The sequence below is a fragment of the Salvelinus sp. IW2-2015 genome, linkage group LG11 (genome assembly GCF_002910315.2).
Source record: "Salvelinus sp. IW2-2015 linkage group LG11, ASM291031v2, whole genome shotgun sequence".
In the NCBI taxonomy this organism is placed as follows: Eukaryota; Metazoa; Chordata; class Actinopteri; order Salmoniformes; family Salmonidae; genus Salvelinus; species Salvelinus sp. IW2-2015.
In genome coordinates, this window is record NC_036851.1 from 14,707,904 (window position 1) to 14,728,098 (window position 20,195).

Sequence of the window (20,195 nt, forward strand, 5' to 3'; positions counted from 1 at the left end):
CGTTCAGGATATTACTTTAATAAAGCTGTAAATGTGTAAAGACACGGGCTGTTGCAGTCTCCTAATGAACAGTGCAGACTCAGCTTTGCCACAGGCTGTCCATACAGTACATCCATACAGTACGTCCCGAACTAGGAAGCAAAGGTCAGACAGGCCTGATGCCAGTGGCCACTGCCCACACCTGCCAGGTACTGTACCCCTAGGAAGTGCATGTGTTTAACTGGGTATAGGTGCGCTCCATGCCAAGGCTCCAGTTTACTGATGGGTTATAATGTCTGGTCTAAATACAGGTGTAGGATCTTTTTTTGAGCCAGTTTGCTACAGCAGGAAAGTAATCCTGCGGCAACAGGAAATGTGAATTATTATGTGGATTATATATATATTATATATATATATATATATATATATATACACTAACATTCAAAAGTTTGGGGTCACTTAGAAATGTCCTTGTTTTTGAAAGAAAAGCAAAGAAAATTGTTCATTAAAATAACATCAAATTGATCAGAAATACAGTGTAGACATTGTTAATGTTGTAAATGACTATTGTAGCTGGAAACAGCAGATTTTTTATGGAATATCTATATAGGGGTACAGAGGCCCATTATCAGCAACCATCACTCCTGTGTTCCAATGGCACGTTGTGTTAGCTAATCCAAGTTTATAATTTTAAAAGGCTAATTGATCATTCGAAAACACGTAAATTATGCAATTTTGCAATTATGTTAGCACAGCTGAAAACTGTTGTTCTGATTAAAGAAGCAATAAAACTGTCCTTCTTTAGACTAGTTGAGTATCTGGAGCATCAGCATTTGTGGGTTCGATTACAGGTTCAAAATGGCCAGAACCTGGAAAGAACTTTCTTATGAAACTTGTCAGTCTATTCTTGTTCTGAGAAATGAAGGCTATTCCATGCGAGAAATTGCCAAGAAACTGAAACTGTACAACGCTGTGTACTACTCCCTTCACAAAACATAGCAAACTGGGCCTAACCAGAATAGAAAGAGGGGTGGGAGGCTCCGGTGCACAACTGAGCAAGAGGACAAGTTCATTAGAGTGTCTAGTTTGAGAAACAGACGCTTCACAAGTCYTCAACTGGCAGCTTAATTTAATAGTACCCGCAAAACACCAGTCTCAACGCCAACAGTGAAGAGGCGACTCCGGAATGCTGGCTTGCTCAGAGCCCTGACCTCAACTCCATTGAACACCTTTGGGATTAATTGGAATGCCGACTACGAGCCAGGTCTATTCGYCCAACATCAGTGCCCGACCTCACTAATGCTCTTGTGGATGATTGGAAGCAAGTCCCCACAGCATTGTTCCAACATCTAGTGGAGAGCCTTCCCAGAAGAGTAGAGGCTGTTATAGCATCAAAGGGGGAACTAACACCCCCTCGTCGAACATCTCATTCCAAAACCCATGATTTTGGAATGAGATGTTTGACGAACAGGTGTCTACATACTTTCTGTCATGTAGTGTATTTTGTAGGGGGTGTTAGGGCTGACATTTTAAAGTGGAAATTACAAACTTTAGAAGTCTTTTTAAACCTTGAATGCACTACAAGTTTGCAGTTCCTACTGTGCCCCAAAAATGCTCAGCAACAAAGGAGTGATCCAATGAAGATCCTACATCTGTCGGTCCATGCTCAGGTTGTGGTGTTGACAGGGGAGAATAAGGATGGAAGGATTACTCCAGTAGTGCAGGGCAACACGTTCTATGTGCCTTCTACACTGAACAAAAGTATAAATGCAACGTGATGGTCCCATGTTCCATGAGCTGCAATAAAAGATCCCAGAAATGTTCCAAATGCACAGAAAGCTTAATTCTCTCAAATGTTTTGCACAAATGTTTTGCACAAATGTTTTGCACAAATGTGACCTGACAGGTCTAGCACATCAAGAAGTTGATTAAACAGCATTATCATTGCACAGGTGCACATTGTGCTGTGCACAATAAAGCCCACTCTAAAATGTGCAGTTTTGTCACACAACACAATGCCACACATGTCTCAAGTTTTGAGGGAGTGTGCTATTTGCACGCTGACTGCAGGAATGTCCACCAGAGCTGTTGCCAGAGAATTGAATGTTCATTTCTCTACCATAAGCCTCCTCCAACGTCGTTTTAGAGAATTGGTCAGTACGTCCAACAGGCCTCACAACCGCAGAACACGGTGTCGTATGGTGTCGTGTGGGCGAGCGGTTTGCTGATGTCAACGTTTTCAACAGAGTACCCCATGGTGGCGGTGGAGTTATGGTATGTGCCTGGATAAAGAGAACAGATGAACTTACATTTTCACTCTCTCTATTAGTGTAGTAGTAAAGTAAAGAGGACCTTGGGGTAATTATTGTGAACTTTGATGAGCCTTCCAGCCCAGCTGTATTCCTTGTGTGGCAACAGTTTTATGTGTGACTGCTGTTAGCTTCGGACGCCAGAGACCCAGAGAGTTTTACAGTTGAAAAGAGTTAAAGATTTGGCTCTACTTGAGAACCTGCACCCAAATGACCCCCAGTAAATTGAAACACAAGGTAGAGGCCCTTATCCAGGCACATGTGCTTGTATTCTATGTCAAAATGAATAATGCAAAGCAATTATAGAAATGGATACTGTAAAGGTTTAGATTGTATGGTTTTATATAAATAAGGACGTTCATTGCATGAAATTGAGCATCAACAATATTTACAAGTTTGAAGTTACCGTAATCAATCTCACTGCTTCAACATTCCGCAGGTACCTGCGCATGGATTTCACAGAGAAGACTTTATGAGAGATGAACAAGAGTGGTAGAGGGAAAGAAAGACTGAAAGAGAAGGGGGAGAGGTAGAGGGCAATATCAGGCTAAGCTCTAGGAAAAATGCATTCTTACTTTTGAGGAAACRAAAAATGTAAAGACAGGATTTTTATTGCCTTACAAAAGTAGGAAGGTGAAAGGGCAGTTTGTAGTCTGGATTCATTCACAGCTCTAACTAACATGCACGTGAGAAGCCTTCCTGTTGCCAACTCTTCTCTGCCTTGTCAGAATATTTCTATTTTAAATCCAGTAGCTTTTCTCATAATAATAAGTACATTTTTGGGAGACAACCGACTCGGACAGCCAACTGTATTGAGCTAATGATAGCTCTGGTTTTCTGGCTGTTTGTGATTGCAGTGTAGTCTACGGTATCTGATTCATCACTTCCTGTAGTGGAACAGCTGTGTTTCTTGGTGGGGCTCATCTGTTATATGACAACCCTGACAGCCTTTCTCTCTGTATTCTATTAAGTATGTCGAATTGCTAATCCTAGTGAATAACAATGTGCCCAGTCTACGCAAAAGGAAGAATTGTAGACTATAGGACATGCAGAATTTATCATACGTCTCATTGGTGTCCATTGCATGATAATGCTTTCAATTTGAGTTCTCACAGGCCCTTCACAGGCTCTTGCATGTAGACATGCAGTGTCTTTATCCTCTGGCCAATGGCCATTCCCCTACTACACACAAGTAGTCTGACTCACTATTGAGTTCTGTTCTGTGAGGTGGATGGGACTCCTGAGAGGAGAATGTGGGCCAGTCAGAAAGCAGGCCAGCGGGGAGAGACTATCACTATTGGCCAGAGGCCAATCAGATTTAAAGTAGGTCTCCTTCTGCAGCCACCTGGGCTCCAACCAGAAATAAACTGGCCAAATCGTGTGTAGTTTCTCTCTGGGACCCCCAGAGGCATGTGAGGTATGATTCCATCTTCCTCTAAGGCACGTGTCAAACTCATTCCACGGGGGGAATGTCTGCAGGTTTTCGCTCCTCCAATGTACTTGATTTAATTAATTAAGGTCACTGATTAGTAAAGAACTACGCTCACCTGGTTGTGTAGGGCTTAATTGAAAGGAAAAAGCAAAAAGCAGCAGACACTAGGATTGAGTTTGACACCCCTGCTCTAGGGCTTAGAACAAAGCCCAACTGCCACCCCTCCCAACCTTGGACACAGGAAGTGGAAAGTGTCTGTTCGTCACATATTAAATAACTCAGATTCTGGAGAAAACTCTCAGGTGACACAGCAATCATGTTGTCTCACTCAAGCCTAGACACCTCAGGCGACTGTGTGGGTTTCATTGCTATATATCTTTACATGGTGTCCCAGTTTGGTCTTTTTTATTAATTGTTCTGCATACATAGATGCTCAATAATGAGTTTCATTACCCTCTGGGTTCAGTTGGGAATATCCGCTCATGGATAGAATGCTTATGTTCAAAGGTGTGGTCTCTGAAGCACTTTGTCTTTGTTTTATCATATTGTGTACTGTACAGAGAGTACTGTAGCCTTCACCTTGGCCTAGGGAGGAATCCTGTGGACTTTGTCTCTGTTAGTTTCCTGTTGCTCTGTAAAGATGTGCCATGGGCTTACACTTCCTGTTTCCGTCAGCAGTATGATGGATGTAAGTCGTACAGCCCTGGAGGAAGAGGCTAGCCACATCTTCTCCTCCTTTCATTTTGACCTCATCCTCACTGCTAGGCTAGTTTATCTCCAATTCCATCAAGCCCACTGCATTTTTTATTTAACTAGGCAAGTCAGTTAATAACAAATTCTTATTTACAATGACGGCCTAGTGGGTTAACTGCCTTGTGCAGGGGCAGAACGACAGATTTTTACTTTGTCAGCTCGGGGATTTGATCTAGCAACCTTTCGGTTACTGGCCCACCACTCTAAGCACTAGGCTACCTGCCACCCCTGCATGATTGTGGTCCGGTCACACAACGTCTTCAAGCAACACAAAGCTTGACATTAGATTTAGATTACAAGTTGAATCGTTACATGTAGTGTTGCAGGTCTAATCACAGGGTACAGTGAAAATGTTAAGCTCCGAGCTCCAGCAATGCAGGTCAAAGTGAAATAGAAACGATTCATGTGATGATAAAGAGAAATGAAATGCGTGCCTCTGAGCTGCCCTCTAAAAGAGGAGAGGAGAGACATTGTGTGCATTTGCTCCTCCTGTTCGACAGCCCTAAGAGCAGAGCTGTTCTGATGGGAGTTCAGGTTTTGCCAAAAGGTGTGAAAAGCGAAAGGTGGATTGACTGGACCTCTGTAAATACTAGCTTCTCTTTGCACTGACGTGATTCTTACTGTGTATCTCTTTAAGGAGACGTTTACATACAGCCAACCCAGGATACCAAGAATCCTGTTATCTACGGAGTCTTTTCCGTCTCGGGGTGAGTGGTCAAACTTGTTTTCAGAAACTTTTATTAGAAACACTGAAGAATAATTATTTATATACACTTTCGTTGTCATATGATGTCCCTATTAGTTGTTTCAGTTCTTAACCCGATGAGCTGTCTGTCTCTCCCCTCTCCACACAGCTCAGTGTTTAGGGGCTCAGCAGTGTGTGTCTACTCCATGGCAGACATCCGCCAGGTCTTCAATGGGCCCTTCGCCCACAAAGAAGGGCCCAACTACCAGTGGGTCGCCTACACTGGGAAGATCCCCTACCCTCGACCAGGGACGGTGAGCCTCACCCTCCCATGACCATGAGTGTTAATACCAAACCAAGCTGGCATAACAGACACTTAGACTTTAAATAGAAAGCGTCTGTCTGTCAAGCAGAACACAAACATTAGCCTCCATAGCCGTGTTCTCCTGCTATAAGAGTCCGCATGTCTCCCATGTTGATGCTGTGGATAAGTGGTTGTTGTTTCTGTGGTGAGAGGCAAAGTTTTAATGCTCATTTCATTTTCAACCACAGTGCCCAGGTGGAACGTTCACCCCCAACATGAAGTCCACCAAAGACTACCCAGACGAAGTCATCAACTTCATGAGGAACCACCCCAACATGTACAATGCAGTGTACCCAATGCACAAGCGCCCCCTGGTGGTCCGGACCAACGTGGACTACGAGTTCACCACCATCACTGTGGACCAGGTGGCCGCCGCAGACGGGAACTATGAAGTGCTGTTCCTGGGAACTGGTGAGGCGTCACTAGTCTATATTCACGTTAAATATAGTAGGCCTACATAAAGTCACATTAGCGTTACTTTCTATAACTCTTTGTACAATGTCCAAGGATGCTCAACAGATTTCCTTCTGAAAGGAATACAAAGGAGAAAACTTCCGCCAGATGGACCTGGTGTCTTTCTCACTATCATTCATCACCAGGAGACAAGCTTCTGACCTCATTTTTGTCAAAATGGATGTTTAACCAATAAACAGGGTTGTCCTTTGCGTCATTCACTTGAAGTAAAAGCTTTTGAGTTCTCTACCTGCAGGGCAGGGGGAATGAGTGAGAGGAGGGGGAATGGGTGAGAGTAGGGGGAATGGGTGAGAGGAGGGGGAATGGGTGAGAGTAGGGGGAATGGGTGAGAGGAGGGGGAATGGAGGTGGGGGGTTAGAGTAATGAAATCCATTACACTAATCTCACCACCAGCATAGTGCAGCAGTAGAGATTTTTCTTATTTTTTTCTCCCATATGTGCAGCGCATTATCCTTTAGTGTGCCGTCTTTGTTCTGCTCTGCGTCTCTTGGAGACTAAAGGGTTTTTATCYGAGTGCACCGTGCTCCACTGTGCCCGGAGTCAGTGGAATGTCTCTCCTTTGAGCCGCCGTCAAGAGCACGCATTCATCGCTGCATTGGGGCACATTGAGAGTCATAATAAATCTCAGGTATCCTGCACTCAGGAATGCCTGGGTGCAGAAATCAAACATGCCATTCTGTTGGGGCGCGGCTGGGCTGTCTGGGGGAAATTCCTACCTCCGGGCTCCGGTAGAACGGGACGCAGGGAGGAAGAGGAGAACGTTATGACAGTTGACATGGAGTACTAAGCAAGTGAAAGAGATGATGTTCATATAGGGGAGCGCAAAGGTGAACACTGAGAGAGAGCTGTCTGAAAGAGGTGAAGAGTACTGAAGTGTAAAGCCTGATGGAATGAGCAGTGAGGATTAACCTTTACATAAGCAGACTGAGAGGGAGCTATAGTGAGGGCTGTTTGATTGACAGGCAGCAAGGCAGGGTAGTGTCAAGCCACAGTAGGTGTGTGTAGTAATATTAACTCTCAGGTGTTTCCCTGGGCCACAGACAGGGGGACGGTTCAGAAGGTGATTGTTCTGCCCAAAGACGACCTGCAGACTGAAGAACTGGTCCTGGAGGAGGTTGAGGTGTTCAAGGTGAGCACTCACTGTCTTTCTTCTCTCTCTCTCTCTCTCTCTCTCTCTCTCTCTCTCTCTCTGCCTATATCCACGTCTATTTTCAATAAAGATACTTTAGAAGACTCATAAATGCATTGTCTCCACATTCCAGGTTCCAACTCCAATTACAACAATGAAGATTTCGTCCAAAAGGGTAAGCATGTCTGTATAAGCTTACCTAATAGACTTAGAAATCACTTAGAAAAGTCCTTATTTTTTAAAGAAAAGCAAAGAAAATTGTCCATTAAAATAACATCAAATTGATCAGAAATACAGTGTAGACGTTGTTAATGTTGTAAATGACGATTGTAGCTGGAAACGGCAGATTTTTGGTGGAATATCTACACAGGGGTACAGAGGCCCATTATCAGCAACCTAGACTCCTGTGTTCCAATGGCACATTGTGTTAGCTAATCCAAGTTTATCATTTTAAAAGGCTAATTGATCATTCGAAAATCCTTTTGCAATTATGTTAGCACAGCTGAAAACTGTTGTTCTGATTAAAGAAGCAATAAAACTGGCCTTCTTTAGACTAGTTGAGTGTCTGGAGCATCAGCATTTGTGGGTTCGATTACAGGCTCAAAATGGCCAGAAACGAAGACCTTTCTTCTGAAACTCGTCAGTCTATTCTTGTTCTGAGAAATGAAGGCTATTCTATGTGAGAAATAGCCAAGAAACTGAAGATCTCGTACAACGCTGTGTACTACTCCCTTCACAGAACAGCCCAAACTGGCCCTAACCAGAAAAGAAAGAGGAGTGGGAGGCCCCGGTGCACAACTGAGCAAGAGGACAAGTACATTAGAGTGTCTAGTTTGTGAAGCCTCACAAGTCCTCAACTGGCAGCTTCATTAAGTAGTACCTGCAAAACACCAGTCTCAACATCAACAGTGAAGAGGTGACTTCGGGATGCTGGCCTTCTAGGCAGAGTTCCTCTGTCCAGTGTCTGTGTTCGTTTGCCCATCTTAATCTTTTCTTTTTATTGGCTAGTCTGAGATATGGCTTTTTCTTTGCAACTCTGCCTAGAAGGCCAGCATCCTGGAGTCGCCTTCACTGTTGACGTTGAGACTTTTGTTTTGCGGGTACTATTTAATGAAACTGCCAGTTGAGGACATGTGAGGTGTCTGTTTCTCAAACTAGACACTCTAATGTGTGAACAAGAATAGACTGACGAGTTTAAGAAGGAGGTTCTTTGTTTCTGTCCATTTTGAGCCTCTAATTGAACCCACAAATGCTGATGCTCCAGATACACAACTAGTCTAAAGAAGGACAGTTTTATTGCTTCTTTAATCAGAACAACAGTTTTCAGCTGTGCTAGCATCATTGTAAAATGGTTTTCTAATGATCAATTAGCCTTTTAAAATGATAAACTTGGATTAGCTAACACAACGTGCCATTGGAACACAGGAGTGATGGTTGCTGATAACGGGCCTCTGTACGCCTATGTAGATATTCCATWAAAAAATCTGCCGTTTCCTGCTATAATAGTCATTTACAACATTAACAATGTCAACACTGTGTTTCTGATCAATTTGACGTTATTTTAATGGACAAAAAATGTGCTTTCCTTTCAAAAGCAAGGACATTTCTAAGTGACCCCAAGCTTTTGAACGGTAGTGTATGTTTCGTAGAATAAAGAGGAGGGAGTGAATTAAATAAAGGGAAATTATTTAAGAATGCCATGAGCTACCTATATGAAGCTGTGGAACTAATGTTTCCCTTCATAATTCATAGAATGCCTGCAGTCTGGTCGAAACAATGAAAAGGGAAACATGGTAAATGCATTGAGTTAGTGTTGTCTTTCGCTGTGGTTAAAATAGTTGGCCTTGGATACATGACATGACATCCTTCTTAGAAAGGGTTACAATTTTACACAGGCTGCCAAGAATGATGAATTCAAAACAGCTGATCGTAAAAGCTGAAGGTGCATTGTCCTGGGACAATGGAAATCTTAGTTCTACAGTAAAGATGAGCTCTCCCAGTGTGCTCGCAACTCTTCCAAGTAGCAAACTATATTTACATGTGTTTTAATAGTTATATTATCACATTACATTGTTATAGCTTTGACCGACTCTTGGCCACTGTAACCCTCTGCACTGAGACTTGATCTGTGGTAAATATTGGATATTTCCCTACTTTATCCAGCTGGGATCTCACATCCTCCTTTGCGTTCTACTCTCACAGCAACAGCTCTACGTGTCTTCTGAGCTTGGTGTGACCCACCTGGCCCTCCACCGCTGTGATGTGTACGGGGAGGCGTGTGCTGACTGCTGCCTGGCCCGGGACCCCTACTGCGCCTGGGACGGAAAGTCCTGCTCCCGCTACTCCACCTCGCAGAAGAGGTGAGCATCAGCATGAGCTGCTCAGAATGGCTTTATAGATTGTACATGGCTTTATACTGTAGATTGTTGAATGGCTCTATAGATTGTAAATGGCTTTATACTGTAGATTGTTGAATGGCTCTATAGATTGTAAATGGCTTTTATACTGTAGATTGTTGAATGGCTCTAATAGATTGGTAAATGGCTTTATACTGTAGATTGATTGAATGACTCTATAGATTGTTGAATGGCTCTATAGATTGTTGAATGGCCTATAGATTGTTGAATGGCTCTATAGAATGTTGAATGACTCTATAGATTGTTGAATGGCTCTATAGATTGTTGAATGGGCTCTATAGATTGTTGCATGACTCTATAGATTGGTTGAATGGCTCTATAGATTGTTGAATGGTTCTATAGGAATGTTTGAAATGACTCTATAGATTGTTGAATGGCTCAATAGATTGTTGAATGACTCTATAGATTGTTGAATGGCTCTATAGAATGTTGAATTGTTTTTATAGATTGGATGGTTGATGTATATGGATTGTTAGCTAGCTCTATAGATTGTTGAATGGCTTCCAGTATAAGGATTGTTGAATGGTTGAAAGCTCTATACTATAGGTCGTTGAATGACTACTGCATGCAATGTTTTATGGCAGATTGTTGACTGACTCTATGGAATGTTGAATGGCTTTGCGTTTGCTTGGTAATTTATTCTCTTCTCTTATTCGGGAATACTGGTCTGACCCCTTTAGACGCAGCCGGAGGCAGGACGTGAAGTACGGGAACCCCATCCGGCAGTGCAGGGGCTTCAACTCCAATGGTAAGACCAGTGTGTACCAGAGGGTGGATGGAGTAGAGATTTTCAGTGGCAGTGAATACATCTCATTCATTCATTCATTCAACATTTTCATCAAATAGATATGAAATAAAACATTGCTCTTTTGGATTTTTGGTCTTTGTGGGACATGTTACTGAATCTATGATTGCCATGGTGTCTTTCTCAGTTAATAAGAACACCTTGGAGATGGTGCAGTATGGGGTGGAGGGCAGCAGTACCTTCCTGGAGTGCCAGGCCCGTTCTCCCCACGCCGCCATCAAGTGGCACCTGCAGAGGGACAACAGTGACCGCCGGAAAGAGGTGAGCGGCCATCTATGACACACACAATATCACTCAAACTAGTATTCTTCCCAAAACACTGTTGCGATCTATACTCTCTGCCCATTGAGCCCAGACGTATTATATATTATATATATATGCCACCACTGCGACCTGTATGCTCTAGTCGGCTGGCCCTCGCTACATATTCGTCGCCAGACCCACTGGCTCCAGGTCATCTATACGTCTATGCTAGGTAAAGCTCCGCCTTATCTCAGCTCACTGGTCACGATAACAACACCCACCCGTAGCACGCACTCCAGCAAGTATATCTCACTGGTCATCCCCAAAGCCAACACCTCCTTTGGCCGCCTTTCCTTCCAGTTCTCTGCTGCCAATGACTGGAACGAATTACAAAAACCGCTGAAGCTGGAGACTTATATTTCCCTCACTAACTTTAAACATCAGCTATCTGAGCAGCTAATCGATCACTGCAGTTGTACATAGCTCATCTGTAAATAGCCCATCCAATCTACCTACCTCATTCCCATATTGTTTTAATTTACTTTTCTTCTCTTTTGCACACCAGTATTTCTACTTGCACATCACCATCTGCTCATCTATCACCCCAGTGTTAATTTGCTAAATTGCCTTACCTCCTCACGACATTTGCACACACTGTATATAGACTTTCTTTTTTTTCTATTGTGTTATTGACTGTACACTTGTTTATTCCATGTGTAACTCTGTGTTGTTGTTTGTGTCGCACTGCTTTGCTTTATCTTGCCCAGATCGCAGTTGTAAATGAGAACTTGTTCTCAACTAGCCTACCTGGTTAAATAAAGGTGAAATCAAATTTTTAAAAATAAAATATATATATGGGTTTTTGGTATACTATGACCTAAGGTAACTCAAACCATACATCAACTTCGTGACAGGGGATGTGATCTTGTTCAGATAAAGTGGGATTAGCTGAGGAGTAAATCTCCCAGGAATGACATGATGTTCCCCTCTGTCGACTGCACTTCTCATTCTGTTACATAATGATGCCGAAGGGTCTTCCTCAGGTTGCAGTCTGTTTCGTCTAAAAGCTGGAGTTGTCAGTCTATTGATGTATTACTGTTGTCAGTCTATTGATGTAATACTGTAATAACGAGATAACAGCCATACAGATATGATAACCAGGTGGTTGGTTTTCAACCTGAAGGGATAAAGCCCAAACTGTCCAAGTACCCAAAGGGAGAGCCCATCCATAAAACAACATAAGACCTGCTCATAGTTTCTCACCCTGAGGCTATTCTTGAAGTTTTATTGTGAAGCTATAGTGTAACGTCTGTTTTATTTGGCTTTTCGGTTGGATGCTGCCTTTCCCCATTGGCATGGCTCAATTGGCTGGGCTGTTGCTCTGCTCATCTGATTCTGGGTATAAAAGCTGTCAGCAGCTAATCAAACTCTTGGATACGTTTCAGGAATACATCGAGAGACAATGGAAAACATCACTMGAGCACTTTTATTGAAGTGGAATTGACTGTCATATTTAACTGCAGATCAATGTGGATCATGTTAGTGGAAGAATGTACAGGTCGACATAACACTGATATATTGATATAGTAGGTGGTTGGTGGTGCTGGGCTGCCAATAAGAACAGGAGATTAGCTGTCAGCTTTGCCTCTCCACTGATGTTACTGCCCTGGCTTTACATCGTGCCTCATTTCATCATTGTAGATTCAAGTCATTACTCTCTCTCTCTCAGATGCGCTCTGACGGGCGAGTACTGAAGACAGAACAAGGCCTGCTGCTGCGTTCTCTCCAGCCCTCAGACTCCGGGGTCTACCAGTGCACGGCCACAGAGAAGAACTTCAAACACACGCTGGTCAAGCTGCAGCTGGTGGTCCTGTCCGGCCGAGCCATCAACAACGTCCTGGTGGAGGGTGGGGGACTGGGGCCATCTGCTCTCCAGTCCAGCGCATGGACGCCCAGCGCGGGTCAGTACAAGGACCTGCTGACCATCCTGAGCCAGCCAGAGATGGGCCTGATCAACCAGTACTGCCAGGACTACTGGCAGCTGGGAGACCCCATGATGGGAGCCATCAAGGCCAATGACATGAAAGAGCTCAAGGAGCAGAAGAAACCACGCAACCGCCGACATCACGGTGAGGGAGAGGACGAAGAGGAGGTGGAGACATGAGGGGTCCCTCAACTCTCCCAAACTTCAACCGCACCCCAGGGAAACTGGGAAAGACTCAATTCAAGAGACTGACAAGGTGAAAGAAAATCAATAACCACAAATAAAAGAAATGGAAGTGGAAAAAAAACAAGTCATACAAACAAACACAGCTCACATCCCTTTCAACAATAAAGTATATGATACACAGTATTTATTGTAGGTTGTATATAGTATCATTCTGTGGATTTCTTTGTACTTATAGAAAAATGCTCTTTGTGTATAGGTACCTTTTGGGTAAATGTTATTGTATTATTGTTATTAATTGTATAATTGTTGTTACTGTCATTACAAAAATCTTAATCTTTCCATCTTTCGACATTGACAGCTCTGTTTGGAATGTAAACTCTGTTGGTAGTAAGCTGAAAGGGGTCATTGTGTAAACAGATACGTTAACCGAGGGTTGGGGTAGATGGGGATATAATGGTTTCTTGTTTGCCTTGACTGAATGTCAATACTCATATTCTCGGCTCACCAGGAATTGTTTGAACATACAGTAATCTCACAATCAGTGCATAAGAACAAAGACTCCTGACTCCAATTTCAGAGGATGCACAAATGGCCCCACTCATTGGCTAGCTGTCCATTCTCCCTGTGAACCTGTTGTCTAAATGACTATGTTGAATACTATTGCTGCTAGGCATAATTGGCTCCCCTAATAGGTTGATGCTATTTATTTTCGGCTTCATTGGTTATTCCTCACTGTACAGTATGTGCCATTAACTCAGGCAAACCAATTGTTATAAATACAGTGTTGCCATGTAGCCTATGCATGAAATCATCTCTAGATTACCAGAGTCCGTGAAAAGGAGGGGGGGAGGGGGTTGAAACTAAGGTTATTATTGAATGGCCAGGTCAATCGAATAGATTGTTTAACAAAGAGTGAAAAACGGATTAAAACCTTACCTTTCAGCAGCTAAATTGTGGTAAATGACATTGTGAGAATCAGAAAGTAAAACTTAATCAGAAGGAAAAAAACACTGTAGATACTTATCAAAGAAATATTTTAAGGACGTCTACGAGCGCTGTTTGGTTTATTTTGCAATCTAAACATCGAATGGGACTGAGTGTGAGGTACAGTAAAGGGTCAAGGTTGTGCACAAAGGGCATTATTCTCTTACCTTTAAATTATTCAATTGAATCTTATGGAAGGTATAAGATATTGAAAACATTGGCCAGGGCCAAACCTAGCACACTTTGGCCAAATTCATTTCCTTTTGGTCAACAAAAACAAAGCAGAATTCAGTTTGAGATCAAGCGATGCTAGAGAGGAAGAGGCGAAGCGAGAGGGATAACTGGGCCCAAAATCTGTCTTCACCAGCAGGTGACATTTTTTCTTTTTTTCCCCCTCTCACCAAGCAGAGTTTTTGTATGGAGGTCAAGGAAAGTGTAGGATTTGGTTAACAAAAAATGTAACGGCTTATTTGCTACTTGTGGCTTATTTGATCGAACAGAAGTTTCACAATGCTTAGGTTGTTACGAATGTACTGATATAAGTAGGACACGTCACATCCAGGCAACTTTGAGAAAAAACACTTTGTATCGGAGTTGTGCCTTTTATCACAATCGTATCTGCCTTCTCATTGGCTAGAATGGTCCCACCTGATATTGCCTCCTACCAACTACCTTCCATTTTTGAAGGCATTTATTTTCATTGCTAGAGAGGTCAAGGGAGTATCTGATCAATATAATGGATAATCTATGGCAATGCCCAGATCACTTTCACTAAGCAGCCATGTTGGTTCAAACTAAGAGCCATCTCTTTTCATTTACCGGTGCATCTGGATTCTTCGACTTTACATGTGAAAAAAATGTATGTCCTCCTTACACAACAAAACATTGTAACAGCGTTGTGACAATAACCAAAATATTCATTGTGTGCATGAATATGTATTTGTACTGTAATTATGAAACAAAAAAAACTATGTTGTAGTTTTTCTGTTCTTCAAGTGTACAGTATGGTCAAACTTCAACGAAGACATGAGGGACAGCCTCAGTGCAGCATGAAGCAGAATGGAGGAGAATTACTATGTGTAATGTACCAACAGATATGCTCTCTTTTCCACTCTTCACTATGGGATAGTATTCATTCCCAGAATAAAACCAGACGGTCCCTGTTACTCTCCTCCAGTTGAAAACAGGGTGTTACAGCAAAAAAATGATTGTACAATTTCTTGGTATTTTTACGGTGTCTTTTTTTTCTTTTGTTTTTGTATTTAGTTTTTGTGTTCTTTTTGCTATCAGTTAAGATTCAATGCACAGAGGTGATGTTATTGTAATGACTTGTGTAAATTACTTTCTCTTCCCTTTCCATTGTTGTTGCTGACTAATAAATTAAAGCTCTATATTTTATAAAATATAATGCTCTACTTTTATTCTGATGTGTGATGTTTCCATATTATATTTTRTGTATCACTCAGAACTTTTGGGAATAAATGTTCCAAGCTACCAAAGAGAGAGAAAGATGAGCTACCAGCCATTTATGGCAGACAAGGTCATCATTGGCAGCTTGACTGACAGTGACGCTCTGTTATTATCCACGATGGAACACTGGGAGGAAATAGATGCGTAGAGCTTTTCTTCAGCCTTAACATATTTAGCATCTCCTCGAATATTTCAATACGGAATCACATGGCCTATAACCTCATTACTAGTAGATATCATGTTCACTATGATCAAATGGACTGTATGGTTTGTTGTGGACGTCAATCCCAACAGCACACATTGTTGTTGTAATCCCGGACAAAAACACCTGATTCAACTTGATGGTTAGTTGACAAGTAGAATCAGATGTGCTTGTCCGGGGCCACAACAAAAATTTGATCTGTTGGAGGTACTCGAGGACCGGAGTTGGGAAACACTGCCTTAGAGGATGGCGCTGACTACAAGGCCATGGGAGACTGCATGGTTAAAGCAGGGCCTTGAGGATTTCCACACCTTGTAAAAGCCTAGACAGCGGGTTAGAAATGACCCTTACCAGGCAGCACCGATCTAGGTCATGGCCAAACTGACATAGTAGCCCCTTTTATACCTTGTTCTAACATGTGTCTGTTGTGCTGATCTTGTCCACATTCTGATTGTGCCCACATTTGTCGACAGGTGTAGACAATCAAAAGACGCATTGTGATCTCATTGTGATTAGATCTTCCTGACCGCCTCTRGAGGTAGTCGAAGACGCATATTGTGCGGATGTCTTTGAAGTGTAAACAAATCCGGACAACAAAAGCGTATACATTTGGCCAACGTCACGGTTGTCTCGCCCTGAAAAAAATCACAATGGCCAGCTGAATTAAGATCATGGTCTTCATTTGAAACAAATGGATCGTATGCGGTTTGCCACAACCAAATACCGCGTACAGCTCTGAATAAAATGTCCATGTAGAAATGAAGATATTTATGAAGAGATATCGTCAATCCAGATGATCAGACATTTATAAGTGGGGACACGATCAATATGGGCACCATCCAATGTACTCATGCATAAATCATCAGATACATTTTTAAGTGTTTWGGAAAATAAAATATACTTGGATTTACCTGCATTAAGTACCAATTTCAGTTCAACAAAGGCAGATTGTAGCTCCGAAAGAGCCTTGAAAATCGTGGGGGCAATAGCGTACACAACAGTGTCAGCTGCATACAGGTGTATGTACTTTTTTTTTTGCAGATAGACCAATATTGTTTATATACACAGTAAAAAGTACAGGACCTGACAGATCAATGAAGAGGGCAACACAGTGTTTCCTTTTGTACATACAATTTATCACATCAATTAAAGTGATGCAGCGGAGATGGTGTTATGACCTGACCTGAAAGCAGATTGATAAACACTTAGAATACAGTTCGTAGCAGATTGATAAACACTTAGAATACAGTTCGTAGCAGATTGATAAACACTTAGATTTACACGTCTCAGTAGCACCGGCATTTGATTGAAGCACTCTACGACTCACCAGTCCCAGATCGCAGACTCCTGATACACAATCATCTCACCGAACCTCGCTCTCCGTACAGATCACTTGATACACTTACGAACCTACAGTTCGTAGCAGATTGATAAACACTTAGAATACAGTTCGTAGCTTGGAAAGATCTAAGCTGAGAGTTGATCAAAGAGATCAAGACAGTTCAGAGATTGGCCGATAATTATTTAGGTCGGAGGTATCACCTCCTTTGCGGAGATAGAGCACATGGGCCGCCTTCCAAACCCTGGGGAAAGTACCTGAGATAATTGTCAGGTTAAAAATATGTGTCAATAATTCTGCAATCAGGGGAGCAGAAAGCTGCAGTAACAAAGGAGSAAGCAGATGAGCCCCAGTGGATTTTTTTTTACATCAATCTTAATCAAGGCGTCTAACATATCACAAGTAGAAAGTTGTTGAAATSAAAACAAAGATTTAAAAACAAAGAACTATAAATTGGCTAGAGGCTGGGAGATACATTGAAGCAGGCCAATGTTACTTTAAAGACAGCTATAACAACAGGATGTGCTCTCTCAGCTAGCCTACAAGGCCTAATAATGGTAAAAGTAATACTTATTATTGTAATGATAATAATAGTAAGAGCAAAAATAATTAGAACAAGTATCAACATTCTCTTCTGTCTCTCCCACAGCACACAATAGAGAAGCCCAGGAACACAAATGGCTTTGTTGGGCCAGGGAGATTGATTCTGAACTSGGAGCAGTGAGAGGCAGCAGTTTGGCATCCCTCAGTCAGTGATTGGTTCTTTCCAGTCAGTCACACCCACTCCGTTGCTCAGAACTGATAATCCACTGACATCATCAGTGTCCTAACCTGGGGTGGTTGCCTGATGGGGATTTGAGCAGATCAACTGTTCTTATACCAATTACAATTGCAATGTACCGCATGGAATACTGTATATAGGGTTAGGGTCACATTTAGGGTTATTTACAAATTCCCAGGTCTTGGCAGAAAAAAAACTCTCTTACCTACTTACTATCTGACCAAGAAAAACTCTAGGCTCTACACAAAATTGGGTTAGCAAGTAGTGCAGTGACTTGACCTGGGTAGGTCACTCTGCAGTGTCACTCTGCAGTGACTTGACCTGGGTAGGCAAAGCTGATTAAAAAAAGCGGTCAATGCTGCTCCCTGCTGGACAGTTATAGTATAAACCATGTCATTCGTGGACTAAGATTGTTTTTTCCACAAGCATTTTAAAGCACAATTCAATTTGTATCGCTGAAGAGAAATTTCTGATAGAGCCGACATATGCAGCGTTTACCGGGAATGCAGTCACCTCTGTCGCGGGAACATTGCCTTTAAACTTATATCACGCTGTAATGCAGAACTTCCTCGATAAAGATTGAATAGAGCCCTTAGCATAATYGTTCATACACATTAGTTATTCCATTTATTCATTTGACAACCTGCAAACAACTGAATGGTAATGTCTGTTAGTTATACAGTTATCTTATACTCTTGTTCTTCTACCCCTCCCAAAACACATACAGTTTAAGTCTGAAGTTTACATACACTTAGGTTGGAGTCATTAAAACTCGTTTTTTCAACCACTCCACAAATTTCTTGTTAACAAACTATAGATTTGGCAAGTCGGTTAGGACATCTACTTTATGCATGACACAAGTAATTTGTCAACAATTGTTTACAGACAGATTATTTCACTTATAATTCACTGTATCACAATTCCAGTGGGTCAGAAGTTTACATACACTAAGTTGACTGTGCCTTTAAACAGCTTGGAAAATTCCAGAAAATGATGTCATGGCTTTAAAAGCTTCTGATAGGCTAATTGACATAATTTGAGTTAATTGGAGGTGTACCTGTGGATGTATTTCAAGGCCTATCTTCAAACTCAGTGCTTCTTTGCTTGACATCATGGGAAAATCAAAAGAAATCAGCCAAGACCTCAGAAAATAAATGGTAGACCTCCACAAGTCTGGTTCATCCTTGGGAGCAATTTCCAAACACCTGAAGGTACCACGTGCATCTGTATAAACAATAGTACACAAGTATAAACACCATGGGACCACGCAGCCGTCATACCGCTCAGGAAGGAGACGCGTTCTGTCTCCTAGAGATGAACGCACTTTGGGGCGAAAAGTGCAAATCAATCTCAGAACAACAGCAAAGGACCTTGTGAAGATGCTGGAGGAAACAGGTACAAAAGTATCTATATCCCCAGTAAAACGAGTCCTATATCGACATAACCTTGAAAGGCCGCTCAGCAAGGTAGAAGCCACTGTTCCAAAACCGCCATAAAAAAGCCAGACTACGGTTTGCAACTGCACATGGGGACAAAGGTCGTACTTTTTGGAGAAATGTCCTCTGGTCTGATGAAACAAAAATAGAACTGTTTGGCCATAATGACCATCGTTATGTTAGGAGGAAAAAGGGGGAGGCTTGCAAGCCAGGGAACACCATCCCAACCGTGAAGCATGGGGATGGCAGCATCATTTTGTGGGGGTGCTTTGCTGCAAGAGGGTCTGGTGCACTTCACAAAATAGATGGCATCATGAGGATGGAAAATTTGGTGGATATATTGAAGCAACATCTCAAGACATCTCAAGTCAGGAATTGAAAGGGTCTTCCAAATTAACAATGTCCCCAAGCATACTTCCAAAGTTGTGGCAAAATGGCTTAAGGACAACAAAGTCAAGGTATTGGAGTGGCCATCACAAAGCCCTGACCCCAATCCCATGGACAATTTGTGGGCAGAACTGAAAAAGCATGTGCGAGAAAGGAGGCCTACAAACCTGACTCAGTTGCACCAGCTCTGTCAGGAGGAATGGGCCAAAATTCACCCAAAATATAGTGGGAAGCTTGTGGAAGACTACCCRAAACATTTGACCCGAGTTAAACAATTGAAAGGCAATGCTACCAAATACTAATTGAGTGTATGTAAACTTCTGACCCACTGGGAATGTGATGAAAGAAATAAAAGCAGAAATAAATCATTCTCTCCACTATTATTCTGACATTTCACATTCTTAAAATAAAGTGGTGATCCTAACTGACCTAAGACAGAACATTTTTACTTGGATTAAATGTCAGGAATTGTGAAAAACTGAGTTTAAATGTATCTGGCTAAGGTGTATGTAAACTTCCGACTTCAACTGTACATACTTTGCTCTGGAGGAAAAATCTCCACCTACAAACTGCATTGTAGCATTTCACCCAGTAGATGGCAAGATAAACCAGTGGCCATGATGAAAAACAAAATGCTATGATGTACGTATGCTTGAATGTCATTCATGCCTTTGTATTGCATCTGGGTTCAACTGCCAATAAATCAATGAGACAAACTGCACATATTCATCGTCTTTATAATCTTTGTCCACTGGGAATGTACTCAGTCACTCTGATGATGACGGATGAAGTCACTTCAGTGTCACAGGAAACAGAGGCATCCAAAGTAAATTGTA

At 42.1% G+C, this 20,195-nt stretch overlaps 1 protein-coding gene across 4 annotated transcripts in view; it reads left to right on the forward strand.

Moving 5' to 3' along the window:
* Nucleotides 1-15,165, forward strand: part of sema3fb (sema domain, immunoglobulin domain (Ig), short basic domain, secreted, (semaphorin) 3Fb) — a 94,182-nt gene extending 79,017 nt beyond the window's left edge. For 2 of the 4 annotated variants that reach the window (XM_023996192.2, XM_023996194.2), the window contains 9 exons: nucleotides 5,111-5,180; nucleotides 5,328-5,472; nucleotides 5,711-5,933; nucleotides 7,037-7,125; nucleotides 7,259-7,300; nucleotides 9,328-9,485; nucleotides 10,223-10,290; nucleotides 10,475-10,608; nucleotides 12,320-15,165. In XM_023996192.2, the coding sequence (XP_023851960.1) occupies nucleotides 5,111-5,180; nucleotides 5,328-5,472; nucleotides 5,711-5,933; nucleotides 7,037-7,125; nucleotides 7,259-7,300; nucleotides 9,328-9,485; nucleotides 10,223-10,290; nucleotides 10,475-10,608; nucleotides 12,320-12,754 (1,364 nt within the window). In that variant the 3' untranslated portion in view covers nucleotides 12,755-15,165. Of the gene's footprint in view, nucleotides 1-5,110; nucleotides 5,181-5,327; nucleotides 5,473-5,710; nucleotides 5,934-7,036; nucleotides 7,126-7,258; nucleotides 7,301-9,327; nucleotides 9,486-10,206; nucleotides 10,291-10,474; nucleotides 10,609-12,319 lie in introns of all 4 variants that reach the window. The other 2 variants (XM_070445549.1, XM_070445550.1) reach the window with 1 other exon arrangement.
* The last annotated feature ends 5,030 nt before the right edge of the window (nucleotides 15,166-20,195 follow it).